The sequence below is a fragment of the Hydra viridissima genome, unplaced genomic scaffold (assembly GCF_058129835.1).
Source record: "Hydra viridissima isolate aposymbiotic clone 2 unplaced genomic scaffold, HvirCarnegie_v1 scaffold_1, whole genome shotgun sequence".
Lineage (NCBI taxonomy): Eukaryota > Metazoa > Cnidaria > Hydrozoa > Anthoathecata > Hydridae > Hydra > Hydra viridissima.
Window position 1 is genome coordinate 40,435,539 of NW_028324300.1, and position 21,850 is coordinate 40,457,388.

Genomic DNA, 21,850 nt, shown 5'->3' on the forward strand with positions numbered 1-21,850 from the left:
TTTAATGACCTTGGAATAAATGAGTATGTAGAAAGAGTTGGAAATGCAAAAAAAGCCATAAAAGATGTTCTTGACTCATCTCACATTGCTAAAGCAATGGCATCTGTCCCTTTTTACTTATCAGCAATGTGTACAGTTATCGGTTCATCCATGCTCAGTGATTCTGATTCATTCCTCAGTACAACAGAGTTGTATTGTTGTATATTTCTATACTTTTTGCAAAAGCATATAAACAGAAACAATGAACCAGTTTATAAGTTGATGGAAGAGGAGAGTAGCAAACAATTCATTTTAAAAGTTTGTAAAGTTGCTTGGCATTTGTTTAATGAAAGCAAATTTATTTTTTCTCAAAAGCAAATGGAAGATTATTTTGAAGATATTGGTGACATTGAAAGTAATGATTTGGGTTTCATTGAGAAAGTTGAGTCACAGCTTGGTTATCAATATCAGTTTGTTCACCTGACTTTGATGGAGTTTTGTGTTTCACTACATGCACACATTAATTTGAGTCCTGAGGAGATTCTTAGTAATAGAAAATTGCGAAGCTGCTTGCCAATGATCTGTGGTCTGAAAAATGAAAATGGAAGACCTTTTTTGAGATTGCTTGCTAATTTAAAAACTTCAAAGAAGGAAAGTAACTCCATGTTTGGTAAGTTCATGAAAAGTTTTATAGAAATTTTAGAACCAGTTTTATGCTTCCTTTGATAATCATGTTTGTGAATTGTAGTGAAAATGCATCGATTTTTCATTTTTTTTTTTTTTATATGAAGAAAGAAACTCCTTGCTTCATGCTGTGCTAGGTAAGTTCATGACTAGTGTTAAAGAAATTTAGAATCAATTTTTGATTCATTTTATTATTGAAAACTTCATTTGATTTGTAATTTATATTGAAAGTTTTTATCTTTTCCAGATGAACCAAGAAATTTTTTTGTTTATATTGGTAAGTTAAAGAATTACTTTTAAATATGTTGACTGTCTTTGTTAAATTAAAAATATCAGTTAACTGAAAAAAAGCAACAAAAAAATGATGGCCACCAAAAGTTTTAATATTTCAAATAGATAAGAGACTAAACTTATGCAGATCATTATTAAATATTTAAAACACGTTTTTCAGTTGAATGCATTTTTTCATTTTTCTTAACGTATAATTTTAGGGCTTAGCATAATTAATTTTAAACAGTCATTTAGTTCTCCTCTCATTTTATTCTTTTAGATTATATATTTTCTTATGCAATTTTTTGTTTTCATTAATAACTTTTATGGTTTTTCTGTTCTTTTTTCCAGCTACAATAAAGCAAAATGTTGGTAAGCAAATGTCAAATTACTTTTTGAATAAAATATTTTTTAGTTATAATAAACTGTAAAATTAAAAAAAAAGTTGACAAAATTTTATAAAGACTTTTATCACTTCCTTCTAACACCTGTTAAAACCTCAAGCAAAGCTCAAGAGATTAGAAATGTTGTGAAATTATGAAAAATTATATGTTTTGATTATATGTTTTCATTAATAACTGTTATGGTTTTTCTATTCTTTTTTCCAGATAGAGATGAGCAAATAGATGGTAAGCAAATTAATGTCACACATACACACACACAGTACTGTGCAAAAGAAAGTAGCTTCTAAGAGAATTTTTAATATTCAGGAGAAAATGTCAAACAAAATTAAATTAAAACTAAAATATAGGTACAAACATATTTTTTATTAAATTGTGTAGTATAATACAAGTTTTATTAAAAACATTTAAGTTTATAACTATACATAGAGACTTAACTAATATTTAATGTGACCACCTTTATTTACAATAACATCTTGGAGCCTTTTATTTATAATTTTATATAGATTTTCAATAAATGTGATACAGATATTGTACCATTCTTCTTTAAGAACATTCCAAAGCTCGTTTACATTTGTTGGCAATATTTCCATCTTCTTTCTGTCTAAGTAGTCCCACACATGTTCGATTATGTTCAAATCAGAGCTCAGAGGAGGCCAAAGCATGGTTTGAAGCACTCCCTCCTCTTGCAGATTTGGCAAATAATTTTTAACTAATTTGCAAGTATGTTTGGGATCGTTATCCTGTTGTAGGATAAAATAATCCCTGATCAGTTGTCGTCCAGAAGGCACATTATGGTTGTGTAAAATATTTTTGTATTTTTCACCTGTAAGCTTTTCTGTTTTTCTAACAATATCCTCTACCTCTTTTATTGAAATATACCTCCAAACTTGAGTATTCCCTCCACCATATTTGATTGTCGATGCTAGACATGGCTCCTTCAATGCCTCTCCCTTTCTTCACCTAACATACTGACGTCTATTTGTCCCAAATATTTGTAATTTAGATTCATCTGTAAACAATACCTTGTCCCATTGATTTTTCTGCCGTTCTTTGTGCTCTCTGGCGAACTTTAATTTTCTTCATTACCTTTGCGTAGTAAAGGTTTTTTAATTGCTACACAGCCTTTTAATTCAGATTTTAATAAAGATCATTGCACAGTAGATGCATGTACTAAAGTTCCACTTGCTCTTTTAAGATCTTAAATGAGTTCTGCGCTTATTTCTTGCGATTTTGTAGCGGTGTTATTTTTAAAAACTGTTCATCGCGTTAGCTTACCTTCTTTGGATGACCAGACCTCTTTTTATCCACTACATCACCAGTTTCATTATGTTTTCTTAACTATTTTTTAAGCTGATGCTCGCGAACAATTCACACGTTTGGCTAATTTAACTTCACTATAGCACAATATAATTTTATTATAAAACAAAGCTTTTGAAAAAAAAAAAATTTTTTTTAGATTAAAAAATCTGTAATTAACACAAGAACTCAACAGTAACTAAAAATTCTTCTCCACATTCTTAATTATTAAAAAATATTTAATAATAATAAATTTAAACAAAATAAATAAATAGTACAGTGGTTGATGTAATCAATTTCAAGTGTTGATCTTTGTCCGCAATAAATGAGCAAACATTATAAGTGGGTGAAAAATGATATAAGTTGAAACCATCTAAAAAATATTAATAAAAAAATTGTTTTATAAACATAATTATTACTAAAATAAATAAATATAGCTTTATTTTAAACAATATCTTAGTTTAATTTAATAAAAATTAAACCAAGATATTGTTTAAGATAAAATCAATATTATTTACTTATATTTATTTAAGTGTACATTTTTTAAAAAAACTCTTAGGTGCTACTATCTTTTGCGCAGTACTGTATATATAAGGGTGGCACTAAAGTTTCTACACAATAAAAAACTCAGCTTCATTTTATTAATGAAAACGTCTCTGCAAATGGTGATTTATATGTTTAACGTATTTTACCAGCTTATAAAGAAGCTATGAATAATAAAAATGCATTTTAAATGAAAGATGAAGCAAATTACCATATCAAATAATGCAATGGGATTGATTTAAGAGAACCTCATAAAGGTTTCAACAAATCGGCCAGGAAACTCTCCAAACCTAAATCCCCTGGAAACTTGCTGGTCTTATTTAAAGTATAAAGTATTTAAAGAACCAAGATTTTGAATAAAAGACCAGCTAATTTCCAGAATGGGAGAACTACAAAACTTGTGTGAAAGTTTTTTTTGTAGATTTTTGGCTTTGCAAATAATGGCAAAATATTTTTCTGAGTTTTTATTTCAAGACACCAGAGTTTAGAAACTTTTGCACCACCCTGCATATATGTATGTTAGTGTGTATACATACATACATACATACATACATACATACATACATACATACATACATACATACATACATACATACATACATACATACATACATACATACATACATACATACATACATACAAAATTATATATAGCTGAGTTTTTTTTGTGTGGATATATATTATGTTTTTTTTTTTTTGACTAGTATGTCAAGAAATATGAATATCTTCTAAAAGCATTAATTTTTTATTTACTGATAAGTATCTGTTTTTTGCTTCGAAATTCTAAAATCTATTTAAAAAAAAAAAAAAAGAAAAGAAATTAAAAATATCTTAATGTGAAAAAAGACATCTATAAGCTTTTCAGAGGCAGGTAGCGTTTTAAAGTTTTTTTATCGTTTTTGACCGTAACAAAAAACACCAAATCTGACTTTTCAACATTATTACAAGACAATAACAATTGAAATATGGAAAAAAATTTGGGTTCCTTGTCACTTCGGAATGAGTATTTATTGCTTAAGCCAAAACATAAGTTTCACTTTTTGAATTTTTGCTGGGCATAGGACAAATTATTTAAATTTTTTTCTCCTCCGACTTCTTTCTTTCTTCATTAAACAAGAAGTTTTTTCTTAGATAAAATTTTATATACTGCCCTTTTTTTTTAGCCTTCAGTCGAGAACCTATTTACCCATTTAATGGTAAGAATTATTTAAATTTGTTTATGGAAATTTTTACATGGTCAACCCATTGATAATTCATGTGATTGCTTTATTTTCGAGAAAATTTCTTCGATTCGTTCACTTGCCACAAATTTAAAATAATTGATGAATTCGACTACTCAGTAATTGATAAAGATTTAGTATTTTACTAATTGTAGTGTAAACGATGTTATTTTCAGTTGCGTTCGTTATCTAGTTAGATGGATCGTTTCGTCAGTTTTATTTGTCAGCGTCGTTTTGTAGTAAACTTTAATTTTAACATAGTTTCTATTTTTTGAGTTTTTCTTTTCAGTGTCAGTTTCATTATATTGTTAAATTGCTAGAAAATAGTTATTATTTATGAATTTGTTATGTATCGATAGGTTAGCAATATGCATTAGACGTGTGAGAAATAGAATCAAATACACTTGTGTTTTACTTTACTAGCCTTCGGAAATCGCCTTATCAGTAGATCAACTCTAGATGGCAATACACCCTTATAACTTCTTATTTAAGTTTAATCGAAACTCTTTAGTCTAAATAACTTCTCTCTCTCTCTAAAAATACCCCTCCCCCACCCACCTCCTCACCTGTAGAGTTTTACGGAAATGTCTCCCTTTAACATATAAGAAAAAAATAAGAAACTAAAGTGAGAAATATCTATTTCTTTAAAAATAAATCCTTCCATTTATTTAGCGACTTAATTTTGGAAAACCACATAAAGTTAAGAAAAGAGAAAAATAGCAGCCCCTTTAAATCAAAAATTGCACCCTTCTAACCCTGTTCTTCATTAAACTGAAACATTCTGTCTTCCCGTAAGACATAAAGCTGTAGGCACCTTTTTCCTATTCATCAATACTTAATTAAGAATGGAGAAGACGCCGTGCATGTGCTTGAAAAATCTTGAAAATCTTAATTTACCTCTCGTTGAATTAAAGTAAGATGCTATAATTTGGAAACTAAGCAAATAGATAGCAAATTATAAGAAAACACTCTGAAAGCGAGTAGCTTTTATCAAAAATTATCCAAAACGCTACGTAGTACCAATCAATAAAACGTAATCATTTCTAACTAAAATTAACAACTCATTTTCTCCCTACGTTTAAAATGGGAGATAAAACAAAATAATTCTTACCTCGCGATTTATCAAAATATTTTAATTTCGAATTGATTATATCAAAGTGATGTCAAATTATGATCAAAGTGAACAAAGCAAATTTATGGAGTTAATAACCTGTTCATTAGTATCGCTAAAATGACTGCAGCAATAAGATTCCGATTATCCTCAGCTCTTTTAAGTTCATTTTGCTTGGTTGAACGAAAATAGTAACGAAAACAAATGCTAAATGTAAACTGTTGCTCTAAGAATATGGGTATCTAATGTAAACAGCTAATAGAAAACTAAGCAACTCATGTTCATAACATATCCATCCTTAAACTCATCAGCACCTGGTGACATTGACTTCTTAAACTTATAAAAAAAAATTGCGTTAGTCAAATTGCAGCTTAAAGCAATCACTCAGAGCTATTAGAGCCTTAGAAACGCTTTAAGTTCAACATCAGTTTTTGACGTTTAATCGCTAGATTCTTGGTTTTAAGTTTATAAAGTTTCAGTTGCAAAATATGTTCGATTTCGAATATTGCTAACAGAAAGCACCATTTGAAAAAAGGATATTAGGTTAAAATAGATTGATAGAATAGGGTTTTAGTTCTTTGTTTTCTTCTATGCGAAGTCTCTTGTTGTTTTTTCTCTTTTAAACAATTTCTTACGATAAAAAAAACTTTACCACTTAAAGTAAACTAATCGCTCTCATCCCTGCGCTTTCGATTTGTAAACACTGTTTTTTATATAACATGGTGTAATACAATATTTTATATAAATGCTTTTGAGGAAAGCACATCCAGTTGAGCTAAGTAGCTTAGTAACTTCTATGTTTTTATCGTTATTTAGCTCAATATTGATTAGTTTTTTGAGGTCACGTATTTCAATTTTCGCTAACAAAAGGTATAATCTGTTTTCAACTTGTTTTTCATTTCAAATGGGGTTTGTTTCGACCCTAACAGTTCTATTCTGTCGACTTGTTGAACTGAATTGTTCACTTTAAAACCGACGCTTCGAATCTGAACTCAAACTGGGCTGTATTTATCGTAAAGTTTCTTCCCCTGAAAACATAACAAGAGTTCAAAAAAGGTTTTAAATATAACGGTTTAAATGTTTCAGTTTTGTTTGAGAGTTCCTTCAAGAGATCTTTTTTTATATTTTACACATGATGGGTGAAAGGAAAAATAGAATGTCTTTTTTTTTTTTTTGTAAATTTCAAAAAGAATATTTGGCAACTTTTTAATACAGTTTAGTTGAACAGGTTGTTATTCGATGTTAGTTTTTCAGGAAAAATATTCAATGATGTTGTACAGAGTTAAAAAGGTTGATTGATATTTCTTTAGCTTTTTGTAGCCGCACCGTGACCAATCCTGTTTTTAGAATAGAATCTTCACTGACAAACCTAAGCTTCTATAATTTTTGTTTTTGTAATTATTTCATCCATTTATGTACAATATTTTTAGGTATTATATAATTCATGTATTGCTTTAATTTTTCTTTAATGTTAATTTTTTCTTTTAGATTCTCGTGTAGTTGCAAGTCCTATTAGTAATCATGAGGTGGGAGATTTCGATTGGTTTGAAAAAGAAATTACTGGTAATTATTGGCCATAAAATAATAAACTAGAAGCTGCCATTTCTTTAACTTGTTGAGGGCATTTCTCAATATTAATTTCGAAAGTTTCAGATCTATTGTTTTGTTTATTCTTTAAATGTTTGTTGTTATAGAAAAATGCTTTCCATATCATTCTTTTTGTCGGCAAATTCTGTTTTCTTTTTATCAGGTTGCAGATTAAGTTTATTGTCGAATTTTTAGATTTTTTAAATCTATTAAAAGACAAATAATTAAATGAGTACGCAGTAAAAAAATAAATACAGCCAATAAGAATTTAAAAGTGCTTTCAAATATAACTGTTAAAGATATTGGTATTTAGAGCAGCAATTAAAATAATTAGAGCTCAATTATTCTTTAACTTTATGCTTAAACTGATACTTAAAAAACAGCCAGAAAATATTAGTTTTGCCAATAAACAATATTAAATTTTGGGAAAGGAAATTTTTACTATTTAGTAGATTTTTGCGAATTTTTTTATTAAACAAAAAAAAAATTGTTTTTTTTTTAGATCTTAAAAAAGAATGTTGGAAGATAAGTAAAAATAATAAAGTTATTGATAAGCCGTTGCTATTTTTTTAGCAATCACTAAAGTCTCAGGTAGCGGTCTCTCTGAATCACTAAATAATTGTGGAATCACCCTTCAGGCTAAATTTTAAGAAATTTCTAGTGTTGATAATTTCTGTATAGTCACAGACCAACTTGATATAAATTTATTAATATCTACATTATAATCGAACTAAATATTATAATCGAACTAAATATTATACTTAAAGTGTTTATTTTCAAAATTTTAAAGTGTTTCAGTTTTTATGACACCAATTTCTGTCAGCGAGTGAGATTTGTTAGTCGTCCCTAACAACAAATTAAAAATACATTTATTTTCATCATACTGGATATTATTCGCTCTACAAATTCTAATTGAAAGAAAAATTCATTTGTCTTCATCAAATTTATGTTCAAAACATTCTTTATGCCTGACCTATCCTATTTGCCTGTTTATTTGCTATATTTACAATTACTGTGAGGCGGGGTTTTGTTGTGTTACTCTAACTCTTCTGACAATATATTCAGGGGAATTGGGATGGGGTTTTGGGTGTTTTGATAGAGGTTAGGAGGTTTGGGTTAAAGGTGAGTGGGGATGCCTTTTGGTTCTGTGTAATGGTAGCACTCTGACTTTTATTAAAATACGCGCGTACTTTTCTTTATGCGCAATATTTCTCCTTTAAATCTCTAATAATAATTCTTTTCTTTTAATGTTCCGTAATCTTTAATAAAAAATTTCTCCACTTAAAATTATAAATACTATATCTTTTAAACTCCTTTTATAAAATCAATCAAAACTCCTTTCGTATTTCTTTTTTTTATTCAGCATTCACTGACTGACTCCAACTAACTCTAACTTCAACTTACACTTCTGTTTTGTATCTCCCCGTTCACCTTCTCCGATCCTTTTCTACCCTCAGACTCTTTTTCTAATCTTTCTCTTCTAATCTCTTCTAATCTTTTTATATTTCTCACTCCACCTTTTTATATCGGTTCTAATGTTTTTGGGCGTTGGCGTCTTTTCATTTTTTATTCGTTATTGTAAAATATTAATTAATGTCTTTGGGTGGTATTGCTTTAAACGGCATCTTGTTTTACTAGAATTAGCTTCCTCACATTACTATTAACAGCTGATAGAAGACTAAGCAACGCGTGTTCATAATGTAGATATGCATGTATATCCTTAAACCCATCCTTAAACTCCAAAGCACCTTGTAGCAGCACCGTGACCATTCCTGTTTTAAAGTCTAAACATTCAATATATAGAAAATGTTTAGGATATCTTATATTTGATGATAAAATAATGCAAATAAAGCAACAGGAGTATAAATTATCAACTTTAGTAGGATTGAGAAATAAAATATTAAATTTTGTCTACGTTTAATGACAGTTTTGAAAATTACTTTTAAACTCATTTATTTGAATAATTCTTATTTAACTATTTGAAGAGGATTTTTCCATTTTTATGAGAAAAGCACCTTTCGGCTTGTAAACGCTGTTTTTTGTAAATGGCATTAAAGTCTATTCTAATAATGACATAAAGGTCTATTGATATATCTTGAGCTTTTTGTAGCAGCACACGGTGCATAAGAACATACTCTAAGACCTTGCAACACATCCCCAGAAATTTTATTTTTGATTATCATTAGAAAACGTTTCCTCATTCAAAAAATGTAAACAACAACATTTTTTAGTGGGGGCCTGGGGAGAAAACACATATTTTAGGGCAGTGCCCAGGAATTTTGTTGTTCAAGATAGGTAACTAAGAAGCATGTGGCGTACTCAAATATTTAGTATGTTGATACTGGTAGCAAATGAGGATGACTTGCAAAAAATTAGGGTAATTGGAGCTAAACCAACCCCGCCCCGATCCCTAACTGCCTTCTTCCTAGAACTACGTCTCCTTTAATCGTAAAAATTTTTTTTTTGGTTCTATCATAAACTAGATCAAAATTCATCGACAGATTTCAAACTTCATCAAAAAATCTCTTTTCGTTTAAGATTTATAACAATCCAAAGCTTAACATTACCCCCTGAAATAACTTTAAATGGTCTGAACTTTTAAACGAAAAATTTTTTTTTGATGCAATTTGAAATCTGTCGATGAACTTTGATCTAGTTTAATATAAAACAAGCAAAAAATTGAAAAGTGTTTTTTGGAACCATACCCTTGGGAGGGCTATTAGGGGTCGAGAAGGGTTTGCTACAATTATTTATTACAGTAAAAAAAAAAATAAACTCTGATTTTTATGGTTACATTATAATTGATATTTTACATTTCAAAGTCATACTAAAAGTTTGTTCATAGGAGATTTAACAGTTTTCTTTTTACAAACTACATTCCTGCAAATAGAAAGCTACTTTAAAAGTGCTTGTAGTTGTAAGCAACAACCGCATTTTTCAGCGCCTCTATATAGTTTGGGCTGTGCTCTCCAACTTTTCTCATTCGCCAAAATTGATTGAAATCCTGATGAATGGATTCGAGAGCTTGTTCAGTCCAGTAACCTAAGCCTATAGAATAGTAGAAGTACAAAAGAAATGCAAGTTTATTTAATAAATATTCGTCGTAAATTATGCAAATTCCACTATTCAACTGTTGAAATAGAGTATTTAATTACTAAGATTATAAATTATTTTTAATCAAATTTAAAAGTTGTTTATCATACCAAAGACTCCTCCTTTCATGTTGATAAATTCAATAACATGTTGCTCAGTTATGTGTACCTTCAAAAGAATTGTAGCCCTTAGATTTCTATAGCTCGTAGAGAACTCCTCTAGATCTTTAACATACGTGGAGCTTAATTATTTTCTAAAATTTCCATGGACTATTTTTTCAAAATCTCTAAGTACCTTAATATATTTGGCAGCGGAAACTCCAAGACTAAACTCTTGAAAAAACAGTTCAAAGCTGTCTATGTTTTAAAGCAATTTATGACAAGCATTGCCTTCCAAACGATGCTGCCCAGGGTAGGACACTCTGCAGATGTTTATTTTATACAGATATTGGTTAACAAACTGTAACCCACACTCCTTGTTTTCAAATTTTTTTCAATCTCTTTTAAAATTTTGTCTACAACACCTAGCAGTATATGTAGTCCAGGAATATTAACAAGTTCTAGTATTTTTTTGTTTTTGTTGCCTGTTAATAAAGGGGGGTTAACAACATTAGTATACTTTTTTGCTTTTTTTAAATTTGCACCATCAGCCATCGATTGGTCGTACAATTTACACAAAGACTCTAGAGTATAATGATCAGCTTTTTGAAAGTCAGGAGATGACGTCATGTAATACGGACAAGGGTGTTTTGATGTTGCAGTTTGTTTTCCAACCATGAAGCAAAACCTTTAGATCTTCAGATACTGTGTAATCTAAGGATGAAATGTTTAACTTATCCAATATTAACCGCAAATTACGGTATTTTTCGTTCAATGAAGGCCAAATGGCTAATATAATAGTGTGTGGACGCTTGAATCTTTAAAATCTTTGCACGCATATCCAACACACTTGCTCAGTTTCTCTGGAATTTTATTATTTTTTAACTCTGGTTTTAGGGTTATTGACAGTGTAACTTTTAGGAATCCCTGCCCTCCATCTACACCTAATTTGATATCAACATCATTTGTTTCTTAACTACTGTGATGAAGTACCATTGCTACGAGTTCTTCAATGTCATTGCAATACACAATAGGAGTATCTTTTTCTACCAACTATACATTCATAAAAAATCAAAATGAATTATACAAATTGCAATCAAGCTATAAAAATTTTTTGGAAATAGTTTACTTACCTCTTCGCTTTCCTTTAATTCTAATAGTAATGGGAGTTTATCACAATTGAATAATTTTCCAATTGTTTCGTTGTTCTCAATCAGTTTAATATTGAAACCAGATTCCACACTTTTTCGTCCTGCCTCACTTCTCAGAAATCGTGCAACTTCAATCATGTTGCGATTTCTTAGAAATCATAACAAAGTTATTACAAAAATTGGCTTTAAACTCATAACAAATTTATTTTTAAAAGTATTTTTAAGCAACAAAAACTTACCTGGAATGTAGTTTTAATTGAAGTTTGTTCAATTTATCTAAAGAAAAGAAAGGTTTCTTAACCTTAGTCTTTCCGAAAGAGACAGTGAGTTGCTTCGGACCAAAGGTTTTCAAAGCTAAGGTGTTCTCTGAGACATTAGTGCTGCAATCTTTGATAGAGCTGGACAGAACTTTTCCTTGCGTTGTTAGGGATGTTGATTTTACAATGGCAGTCAAATTCTTTTGTCTTTCTAATTTCGTACAGGGATGTGGAATTCCTTGTCCCACTTGGGCATAGCAATGTTGACAAACTAGTCTTTCTGCAAGTTTTTTTGAAACACCTTCAGCGCCTTGATAAACAAGCTTTCCCGAAACACATTCAACCATAGGGGCCGATATTTTTTCCATTTTTGATTTCCGCCCATTTTCACAAATAAAACATTCACATTTTTTCCCTCTAATAACTCAGGTATTCAGGTCTAAATATTATAGCACATGTATAGCAACTATAATAACTAAAATAGCGAAACTAAATTTTAAATGAAGTAAATTAAACATCAATATAATTACAATTACCTTCCTAAAACGGCCGCATAATGAAGTAAGGATCAGTCCCTGCAAGCCTTTTTCTACATTTTGAGCAAAGCATGGTAGGAAGATCAGGATTATCTGCTGAATAATCTTTCTAGAATATAGTTTTGATAAGGTTTGAGTAGTCATTTTTCTTTTTATTTAGATTTAAATAAGTTGTTTCAGGATTATTTATTGGTCTTAAATCCGTGCCTTTCCTGAAGCAGCAAATACAAAACTTTTTTACAAAATCACTTTGTTCTTTTGCATGTTAAGGCATTTTAAATGAATACTTCAAATAAAAAATTCTGATATGGATTGATAATATTAGCATGATATATCGGTCATATCAATCAAATGTCAATATAATGGCTATAAACGCATGTCATTATAATGGCTAAAAACATGCTTTCAGTTCGTATATCAACGCGTGCAAAGAGTTATTATGCAACTGTTAACAATTAGCAACTGCTAGCTTTTACTAATTGTTAATAATTAAAGATTGCTTTGCTTTGTTTTTATTTCAATAAAAATGTAAATAGAAAGTAATAAAAATTATTTATCCGTCTGTAAATTTCACTGTTAAACAAAAATTTTTAAAAACTTTAAAAAAAAAATTGATAAATCTATCACAAACATTTCTGAAAACCTAAATATGGGGCATGGGCTCGATTTTGTGGCGTTCGAGAAGATTTAATATAAACAAGCAAAAAATTGAAAAATGTTTTTAGAACCATACCCCCCAGGGTATGGTTCCTAAAAACATTTTTCAATTTTTTGCTTGTTTTATATTAAACTAGATGAAAGTTCATCGACAGATTTCAAATTACATCAAAAGAAAATTTTTCGTTTAAAAGTTGAGACCATTTAAAGTTATTTCAGGGGGTAATGTTAAGCTTTGGATTGTTATAAATCTTAAACGAAAAGAGATTTTTTGATGAAGTTTGAAATCTGTCGATGAATTTTTATTAAGTTTATGATAGAACAAAAAAAAAATTTTTACGATTAAAGGAGACTTAGTTCTAGGAAGGGGGCAGTTAGGGATCGGGGCGGGGTTGGTTTAGCTCAAATTACCTTAATTTTTTGCAAGTCATCCTCATTTGCTACCAGTATCAACATACTAAATATTTGAGTACGCCACATGCTTCTCAGTTACCTATCTTGAACAACAAAATTCCTGGGCACTGCCCTAAAATATGTGTTTTCTCCCCAGGCCCCCACTAAAAAAAGTTGTCGTTTACGTTTTTTGAATGAGGAAACGTTTTCTAATGATAATCAAAAATAAAATTTCTGGGGATGTGTTGCAAGGTCTTAGAGTATGTTCCTATGCACCGTGAAAAGCCATCAACAGCCGCAAATTTTGAAACAACTTCTTCTATAGATTCCTTTTTTATAAATGACGTAACTTTAGGTTGAGTATTTCTAACTTCAAAATTTGTTTCTTCCTTTGGTCTTTTTTTCGTTTCATCAATTTTGACTTCCATGCATAGCAGCCGAGAGAAATTTTGGGCCCCGGGGAAGTTCTCTTAAGGGGCCCTCATTATGATCAATTACATACCCAGGACCAAAAGTAGCGTGCTCTGGTCATTGAAAATGAAAAATAAAAGTTAATTAAATCTTTTTAAAGTCAAAACTATTTAAATATTTTAAAAATTACTTTAAAAAATTGTTTGTGCACACGCGGGGCCACGGGAATCTTCTCCGTCCACCCCCTCCCCCCTCTCGGCGGCTATGCTTCCATGTGAAGATTTTTTAAATGACGAAGAAGACCACTTGTTGAAAATCCTTTAAACATTGTTGTTTTACATATATTACAAGTGGCAGATTCTGTGTTTTTTTCTTTGGTAAAATTTTACCTTGCCCTAGATCAACTTGGCATGATGCGGTATGTTTATTATCCTATTAATTAAATAGATAAAAATATAAAAATATATTACTTACAATAAAAATCCTGAATTAGTGTGCTGATTGTAGATAAATTATTTCAAATTAGTTGTAATTACTAAATATATATTTTAAACTTCACTTACTTGGTTTTTCACTTATTTTACTTTTTACATACAAATTTCTTTCTTAACGTAACTAATTACTTTACTTTCTAACTAACAACTTTTATGCGTGACTAATTACTTTTTTTGCACGTACAAGTATTTGTAACTTGTCCGTAGTTATTTTATATTTAACATATCAGGGACTCCCCTTTATTCATTGTAATTTCTTGCAATTGTGATTATTTATTAGATTAGTCACCAATATTTTGCAGTTTTGGTTTGTGTCTAAAATAGATAAAATATTATTATTGAATTTGATTTATAAATGGTTTTGGTTTGTTTATTTAAGCTTTATATGCTGTAAGTTGCAACATATAAAGTTGTAACTTACAGCATATAAAGCTTAAAAACATTTATAAAGATTTTACAAATAATAATATTTGTAAAATCTTTATAAATGTTTAAAATATGTTTTAAAAAATTACCGGGATTCCTGGGAAATTTCATTGAAATTCCGGGATAACGGGATGGTTTTTTACCGCCGGGATCCCGTTTGAGAAACTCTAATCATGACAGTTAGAGTGAAGAGAACGATTTCTAACTGCATTTTAACAGAACTTTAAACGCTTCCACAAAATTAAACCAGAATGAGGTTTTAAGTTGTATTAGAAAATTCGAGCGTTGATTCGAATTTTCAATTACAACTGAAACTTTCACGCTCTGGTGAATTTTCAAAAAACTTTGTGAGCGAACGAACGTTTTTCAAACGAGAGCATCGCCGCAGGAGTTGAGTTGTTTCACGGATGAAAATCGCTTAAAACTTTATTTATTTTCTTGTAAACAATTATTTCTGAACGAGCGGTGTGAAAAAAGTAAGTGTTCATGATTTTATTCTTATGTATAATGTTAGAATTAATTTTGAGCAGAATAATTTATTATAATAATATATTTGTTTAAGTTGAGATTTTAGGTAAAAAGCGATAAAAAGTTCAGCTAAAACAATGACGGAGTATTTCTTTGATTAAAGTTGTAAAATTGTGTTTTTTTGGTTTTGTTAAAAAGATTATTTGATATTTTTTCTCTTCAAAACTAGTTTGAAAGTTTAAAAGTAGATGACCATGAAATTTTTATGCGATACTTTTCGTTTGAAAATTTTAAAAATGTATTTTCTAACCGTTTTGACAATTTTAATCGACTTTTACCGCTTCTAATTGACGTGCTTTCGTTTAGTTTTTAATATTTTTCGTTGCTAAAGCAAAGAAATAGAAAGCGAAATCTTTTTATCTCATTTCAAAAGTAAATCATTTTGCATCAAAAATCTCACGCGACTTTAAAATCAATTTGCGCGCTCTTTCAATGCTTTTGAGTAAGCATCTGATTGGCTTATTTGTTATTCGTATTTCTATTGGTTGTAACGCGACCAAAGTTTGAAAACGGCGTACGACAAGTTTCATAAAATATTTTAGTTCTGTATTTCGTAACTTATTTATTTGTTTAGTAAATATTTATGAAATAAAAAGTATTTTTGGAATTGATTTGTGATCTTTCGGATTGTTTTAATCTGTTCGATATACAAAATCATATCCGTTTTACTTTTATTAAACACGACATCGTGTTTTCAAAATGTTTAAAGTTGATTGTCTTGAGTAATTGTTGTTGCAAATAAATATTAATAATAATATTAATATGTTGTTATTCTTCTTCTTCTTCAGATGACACTCGAGAGATATTCATCAAGTGCTTCTTTGAAGCGCAGGCGTCAATTACCGAGGACTTGAAAAAATCAATCGATGAACAAAAGTGGTGGATTGAAATAAACGATAGAACAACTGCTCATGAAGTTTCACATTTTAAATATTTCATGGAGAAATTATCTGCCGCAGGATGCAAGTTGAATAGTTTAAGTGTTCGGAAAAACATTTTATCTGAGGATGAGAAAAAACTTATCACTTTATGTTCGACCAACGTTCGTTTTGTCATTTTAAATTATCCAGTGAAGATCGATGGATGGACACCGACACATAAGATTGAGCAGTTGCAAATAAGCTTCGATTTCGTATCAATTAACGAGTTTGAACGTTTTGTCCTTCCATGGATTCGACTCGCTGAAGGATTAATTCTTTCCCTTCACTTTGACACAAACTTCATCGACGACATTTGTGAATGGCTTCGTGGTTTGAACTTCAAGTGGTTGATGATCTGGTACCGTAGAGAATGGTTTTATAACATCGAAGAGTTTAAAATAAGAAACACGAAAAATGTTTAATATGTTAAATAAAAAATAAATACAAATGTAAATATGTAAAAAGTATATGTAATACAAGAAAGTTTTTTTAACATCGAAGAGTTGAAAAAGTTGAAGTGATAAGAATTACTTTTGATTGTTTAAATATTTTTAATTTGTTAAATAAAAATGTAAAATGTATAAATAATGTGAGAATTATTTATGAAATGAAATATAAAACAATTTTAGAAAGAAAAAAACAATTTTCTTTTAAAACATGAAAGGTGGAAAAAAAATGGAAAGAATTTCATTTTTATTTGGAGTTTTTGTTGCGAATATTTGTTGTATATTAAAACTGAAACTTTTTTACTTCAAAAACTGTAACAATATGATAATTTGATGTTTTAATATACTTCAAAAAATCACGGAATTATGATAATACATTGTAATTTTATGTATTCATATTATAATAATGGAAATATTTTAAGAAATAGATTGTTTTTTTGTTGTCGTCAATGGTAACTGTTATGAAAAAAAATATTCGAGTTTTTAAGATGAGATTCAATCATTTTTTAGAACGGAAAGTTTTTTTTAATGTCAATGAAAAAAAAAAATTGGAACTCAGAAAATCGAAAAACAAAATCTTTACGAATTTTTTAAAAGCTTCGAACGGTGGACATTTTTTTTCTCTCGAAGGAGGGCAACAGATTTTTTTTTTTTTTTTTTTTTTTTTTTTTTAAAAAAAATGACTTTTACTGCAGATAATCAGCTAATGTTTTGTTTCTAGAAATTTTCGGTTGTTTTCAAATCAAGGTTTTTTTCAAGCCCAATCATTTTGATTGATTTCGTATAAATTGGGTCATATAATTCCTGCTGTTTCCATAGCAATCAAAATAACCTTCAGAGAAAATAAAATGGTGATTAATGTCCGAATTGGGATAAAGCTCTTCACTTACTTTACAATTATCTTTCAAATGGCAAAGCAGTAAAGAAACAAATGCTGTTTAAGTGAATTACAATTTTGTTCAAAAAGTGATGAATGCTTAAAATGTCCAGTTGACATTTTAACACTTTCGCTGCCAACTACGAGTATACTCGTGGCAATCATATATTATATATACTAGATGTCTAACTTCGATCCGAAATGAAGACCACAATGGAAAAAACGGCAGAGTCACATTTTTATAATTTTTCAGTTATGGCCCTTGGGTAATAAAGCATTGAAAAATACTTCTTTTAAGCCAAGTTTCAAATGAAAAAACCGACATAGTCTATGGTAAAATGGAATAAGAAAATATGGTATACAATGAAAAAAACAGCAGTGTCCACCAGTGACAAGGAAAGAAAAGGCAGGGTCCATATAATAACGTTATATGTGACTCTGCCGTTTTGATTTCCATTGTGATCTTCATATATTTAATTATTTCATAATTATTATTTGCTACACTTAATGGCTTTTTTATTTTAAATTAATACTTTTTGAGCACGTAAACACCTATGCCTCCGCCTTTTTTATTGCTTCCTCGTGGTTGGCTAATTAGTTTGTAATTTGCCAAACTATAATTAGAATTCAACTCTAGAGGACATTCTGAATCATGCCAAGTCTCTGACAGAGATATGACGTCGAACGTGTAATTTATAATAGATAGAAATTCTTTAAACTTTTCAAAATTTTGCCGCATGCTTCTTATGTTTAAGTGTAATATAGAAAGTAAATTTAAATCTTTTTTGATTTTAAATTCATAAGGATCAAAATAGGGTGTTTTTATTAAGCTCATTTGAGTTCCAGTACACAAGCTCATTTGAGTAACCAGTACACAAAGAATCTATACTAAAACAAAATGGCTGACTACGATGCTACACCTATTGTTACAGACAAGCCAAAAAAGAGAAAGAAAAATGGCAGTAAGAAAGACATAGCAAAGAAACAGAGGTTGTCATCTCATGTAACTGGCCCTGACTGTAAATGTATAAGACTTAAATGCTTTCAAACAGTCAAAGAAGAGAATAGAGCCTTGCTCCTCGAGTCATTCAATGCATTACCAACAAAGGATGCTCAGGTGAGTTCTTCTTTTAAGTTTTAAATTAAACTCTTTAAATATAGTTCTAGACTATTTTTTTATTTATAATACTAGCTCTAGATTTAGGTCTAGACCTAGATTCATAATTTTAATGCACCTGTTATTCCACCATGAACATGTTGATTAAATAAGACAAAGAGTTTCTCATTCTCATTTTCATTCAAATTTAGTTAGGTCTAGAATAGCTAGACCTGTACATCTGAATCATAACCATGGTAGACATCTGGTTGTATTACTGTGTTATGATACCCAAGGCTGGTATTGTATGTTTTATAGGCATTTTTAACTTAGTTTTTTAGTGGGGTGGACCCAATATCACAGTTCATTGTTCTATTTGAACGCAGCATACCAACAAGCCTAGACGTCTATCTAATAAAAAAAAACTTCTTTATAAAATCGATAATTCCATTATGTTCAACTATCTATAGACAATTCTTGATAAAATCGATCATTCTATTATGTTCAACTTTCTGAGTAGGTCCTAGCACAAAGCAGTGAAATTTATTAATTCTAACAAAGTAGGTAGGCTTATATATTTTTAAATTTTATAAAAATGCTTGTGTTTCCAAAGATGTGTGACCGGTTGCGTTAATAATCTTATATTGCTTCTTTTTACAGGATTCCTATCTTGCTTCACTGATCACAGTCGCGGAGATTAGCCGAAAAAGACCTCGAAAGGAAGAGCCTAAAAGTGCAAACAGTCACAGCTATCACTATAAAGTATTCCTGAAGAGTACAGATGATGTTGACCCAGATTCCTTTGCCTATGTTTGCTTTCAAGCCTTCATCTCCATCTTTGGAATTAAGAAAGACTTGAGACTATCAAGAGAAGTCTTGCTACTACAGGTAATTTATACTATTAGCAATAGTTTTTTGTTTCAGTTTGTGGAATAAAAAAGCTATTTTTTCTTATCATAGTTAATGTAAAAAAAATGCACATTTTTCTATAATCCTTTCTTGTCTATATATTAATATTTTTCAATATTTAAAAAGAAATGTTGAAATTCATAAAGAGTGCTGTTATTCTCTGTATTTTACATGTATTTTTATAACTTTTTTTTAATTTTTTTTTAATTTTTTTTACTCACCCCAGGCCTGCCTCCTGTTGATGGACGAGGAAAGCATGGCAGTCATCACAAAATATCTGATGAACTGCGGCAGAGAATAAGAGACCACATCTCTTCGTTTAGGGGTCGGCAGTCTCATTACTCACAAGAGAAGACGAGACGGCTGTACCTGCCAGAAGAACTCAGCATCTCCAAGATGTTTGATTTATATCAAGAGAAGTGGTCAGGAGACAATTTAGTGTATGAGTCATACAGGCTTATATTCAACAACGATTTTAACATTGGTTTTGGGTACCCAAGAACCGACACTTGCTCAGCCTGCGACCAGTTCTTGGCAAAAATAGAAATTGCTACAAAGACTCTTGAATCAGACCCAACAAATGAAGTCCTCATAAGGGACCTGAAGCAGTTAAAATTTCAAAAAGATCTCCACCAGCGAAAGGCTGACACATTCTACCGGAGAAAAAGAGACGCTAAGCGAAGGGCCAAGATTACACCTCATCTTGAGGCCTTTACGTTTGACTACCAAAAAAATGTCAACCTACCCAACAAGTCCACCAATGACTTTTACTACAACAGAAAGCTCACATACCAATCATTTAACATTCACCAACTATCAACTGATGATGTTTTTCTTTACTGCTATGATGAGACTGTCGCTAGGAAAGGTTCAGATGAGGTGGCTTCTTTCCTGTATGACCACATCACAACCAAGGTCAGCGAAGAGGTTACTCACCTTGAACTATTCTGCAATTCCTGCTCAGGACAGAATAAGAACTTTACCCTGATTCGGTTTTTAGATTATATGGTGCACCATAGAAAAAGGTTTACCTCAGTGACAGTGACATTCCCTGAGCGCGGACATTCTTATATGGAGTGTGGCAGGGACATGGGTCCAGTAAATACAAAGTCTAGTGCTAGTGTTCCAGAAGACTGGATAAAAATATTTAGTGAAGCACGAAAACATCCTACACCATTTAACGTGACTAATGTTAAACAGGATCTGGTCAAAAACTTCTCCGGCTTTCTAAGGCCATTGTATAAGAAAGGCTGCCCGTTCCCCACGCGCCCCATTCGGGAAATGGTTTTTAACAAGGATGAAGGTCCAGGGACCGTTTGTCACAGAGACTCATGGAACGGTATTTTCTTGAAAACAAACATCATTGTTCCAACGAGAAAAAACAATTTTTCAGTATGCACAGCAGTGCCAGTAGCTTTGTATGAAGACAGACTGGCTATATCAGCTGCAAAGTGCAAAGACCTCCAAGTTCTCAAAAAATTTACCACCAATGAGGCATTCTATGATGCTCTGCCGTATGACGATAAAGTTGAAGATGAGGGTCAAGACCAGTGAATGTTCATGCATTTTTTATTTTTTTATTTGTTTAAAATAAAAAAATTTTAAAATTTAATGGTTTCATATAGTTATTTCTTATGTGTTACAATAGAAAAACAGGCAAAGTCCTAATCAACGGAAAAAACAGCAGAGTCCAATCTGAACACATTTTGAAAAAACAAAATTTTCCATGAGCTAACATGATTTTCAGAATATTTATTTGTTAAAATTTGATGCTTAAATGGATGACCTTCCCTTAAAAATTAAAAGAATTGACAGTTTCTCACATAATTTGTAATAAAAAGGTTTCAAACCTTTAATTTAGGTTTTCTTAAAATGTGAAAAATGTGACTCTGCTGTTTTTTCCATTGTGCTCTTCAAATGTGAAGCCGTGGGAGCCATTTCTAATTCGGGCAAAAACGTGCATTTTTAACTTTTATTTCGCACGTCGGATATAGTTTTTGCCCTTATTACAAATGGCGGATATAGTTTTTGCCCTTATTACAAATGGCGGATTCAATTTGTAAACAAAAGAAACGGCTTCACTTTTCGTCCAATAGAATCCCGCAAGTTAGACATCTAGTATATATAATATATCATTGACTCGTGGTAAGTTGGCGTCATTTATTTGCCAACTACGAGAATACTCGTAGTTGGCAAATCATAAAATAAAACATCTATAAAACTAGACGATAATTCGTCTGACTATTTTTTCCCGTGAACTTTGGGAAGTCAGAACTTTGGGAAGTCAGAGGTTTTTGCGCTAATGCAATTTTTCATCTACCGGAACAAATATGTTCCTGCGGCTTTTCTTTGATCTTAATGAAATATCGTAAAGTTTCGGGGGGTTAATCTTTAATTGCGCCAAAATTTAGTTAGTTAAATTATCAATGCTATTCAGCAGCAGTATAACAAAAAAAAAGATAAT

General features: G+C 30.5%; 1 protein-coding gene and 2 pseudogenes across 6 annotated transcripts in view; 2 read left to right on the forward strand and 1 right to left on the reverse strand.

Moving 5' to 3' along the window:
- LOC149894983 (NACHT, LRR and PYD domains-containing protein 12-like) overlaps positions 1 to 16,541 on the forward strand; it is a 23,401-nt gene extending 6,860 nt beyond the window's left edge. For 2 of the 5 annotated variants that reach the window (XM_090074105.1, XM_090074095.1), the window contains exons 3-10: positions 1 to 649; positions 771 to 800; positions 911 to 940; positions 1,285 to 1,305; positions 1,542 to 1,562; positions 4,340 to 4,372; positions 6,996 to 7,070; positions 15,927 to 16,541. The exon at positions 1 to 649 is cut by the window's left edge and continues 686 nt beyond it. In XM_090074105.1, the coding sequence (XP_089930231.1) occupies positions 1 to 649; positions 771 to 800; positions 911 to 940; positions 1,285 to 1,305; positions 1,542 to 1,562; positions 4,340 to 4,372; positions 6,996 to 7,070; positions 15,927 to 16,480 (1,413 nt within the window). In that variant the 3' untranslated portion in view covers positions 16,481 to 16,541. Of the gene's footprint in view, positions 650 to 727; positions 801 to 910; positions 994 to 1,213; positions 1,306 to 1,541; positions 1,563 to 4,339; positions 4,373 to 6,995; positions 7,071 to 15,926 lie in introns of those variants that run through there. The other 3 variants (XR_016447981.1, XM_090074125.1, XM_090074115.1) reach the window with 3 other exon arrangements.
- Positions 9,994 to 12,503, reverse strand: LOC149894984 (uncharacterized; annotated as a pseudogene).
- Positions 16,542 to 17,580: 1,039 nt separating the features above from the next.
- LOC145194026 (uncharacterized) lies at positions 17,581 to 20,800 on the forward strand (annotated as a pseudogene). The gene is made up of 3 exons (XR_016448049.1): positions 17,581 to 18,498; positions 19,138 to 19,365; positions 19,613 to 20,800. The product of XR_016448049.1 is annotated as an uncharacterized LOC145194026 (transcript).
- The last annotated feature ends 1,050 nt before the right edge of the window (positions 20,801 to 21,850 follow it).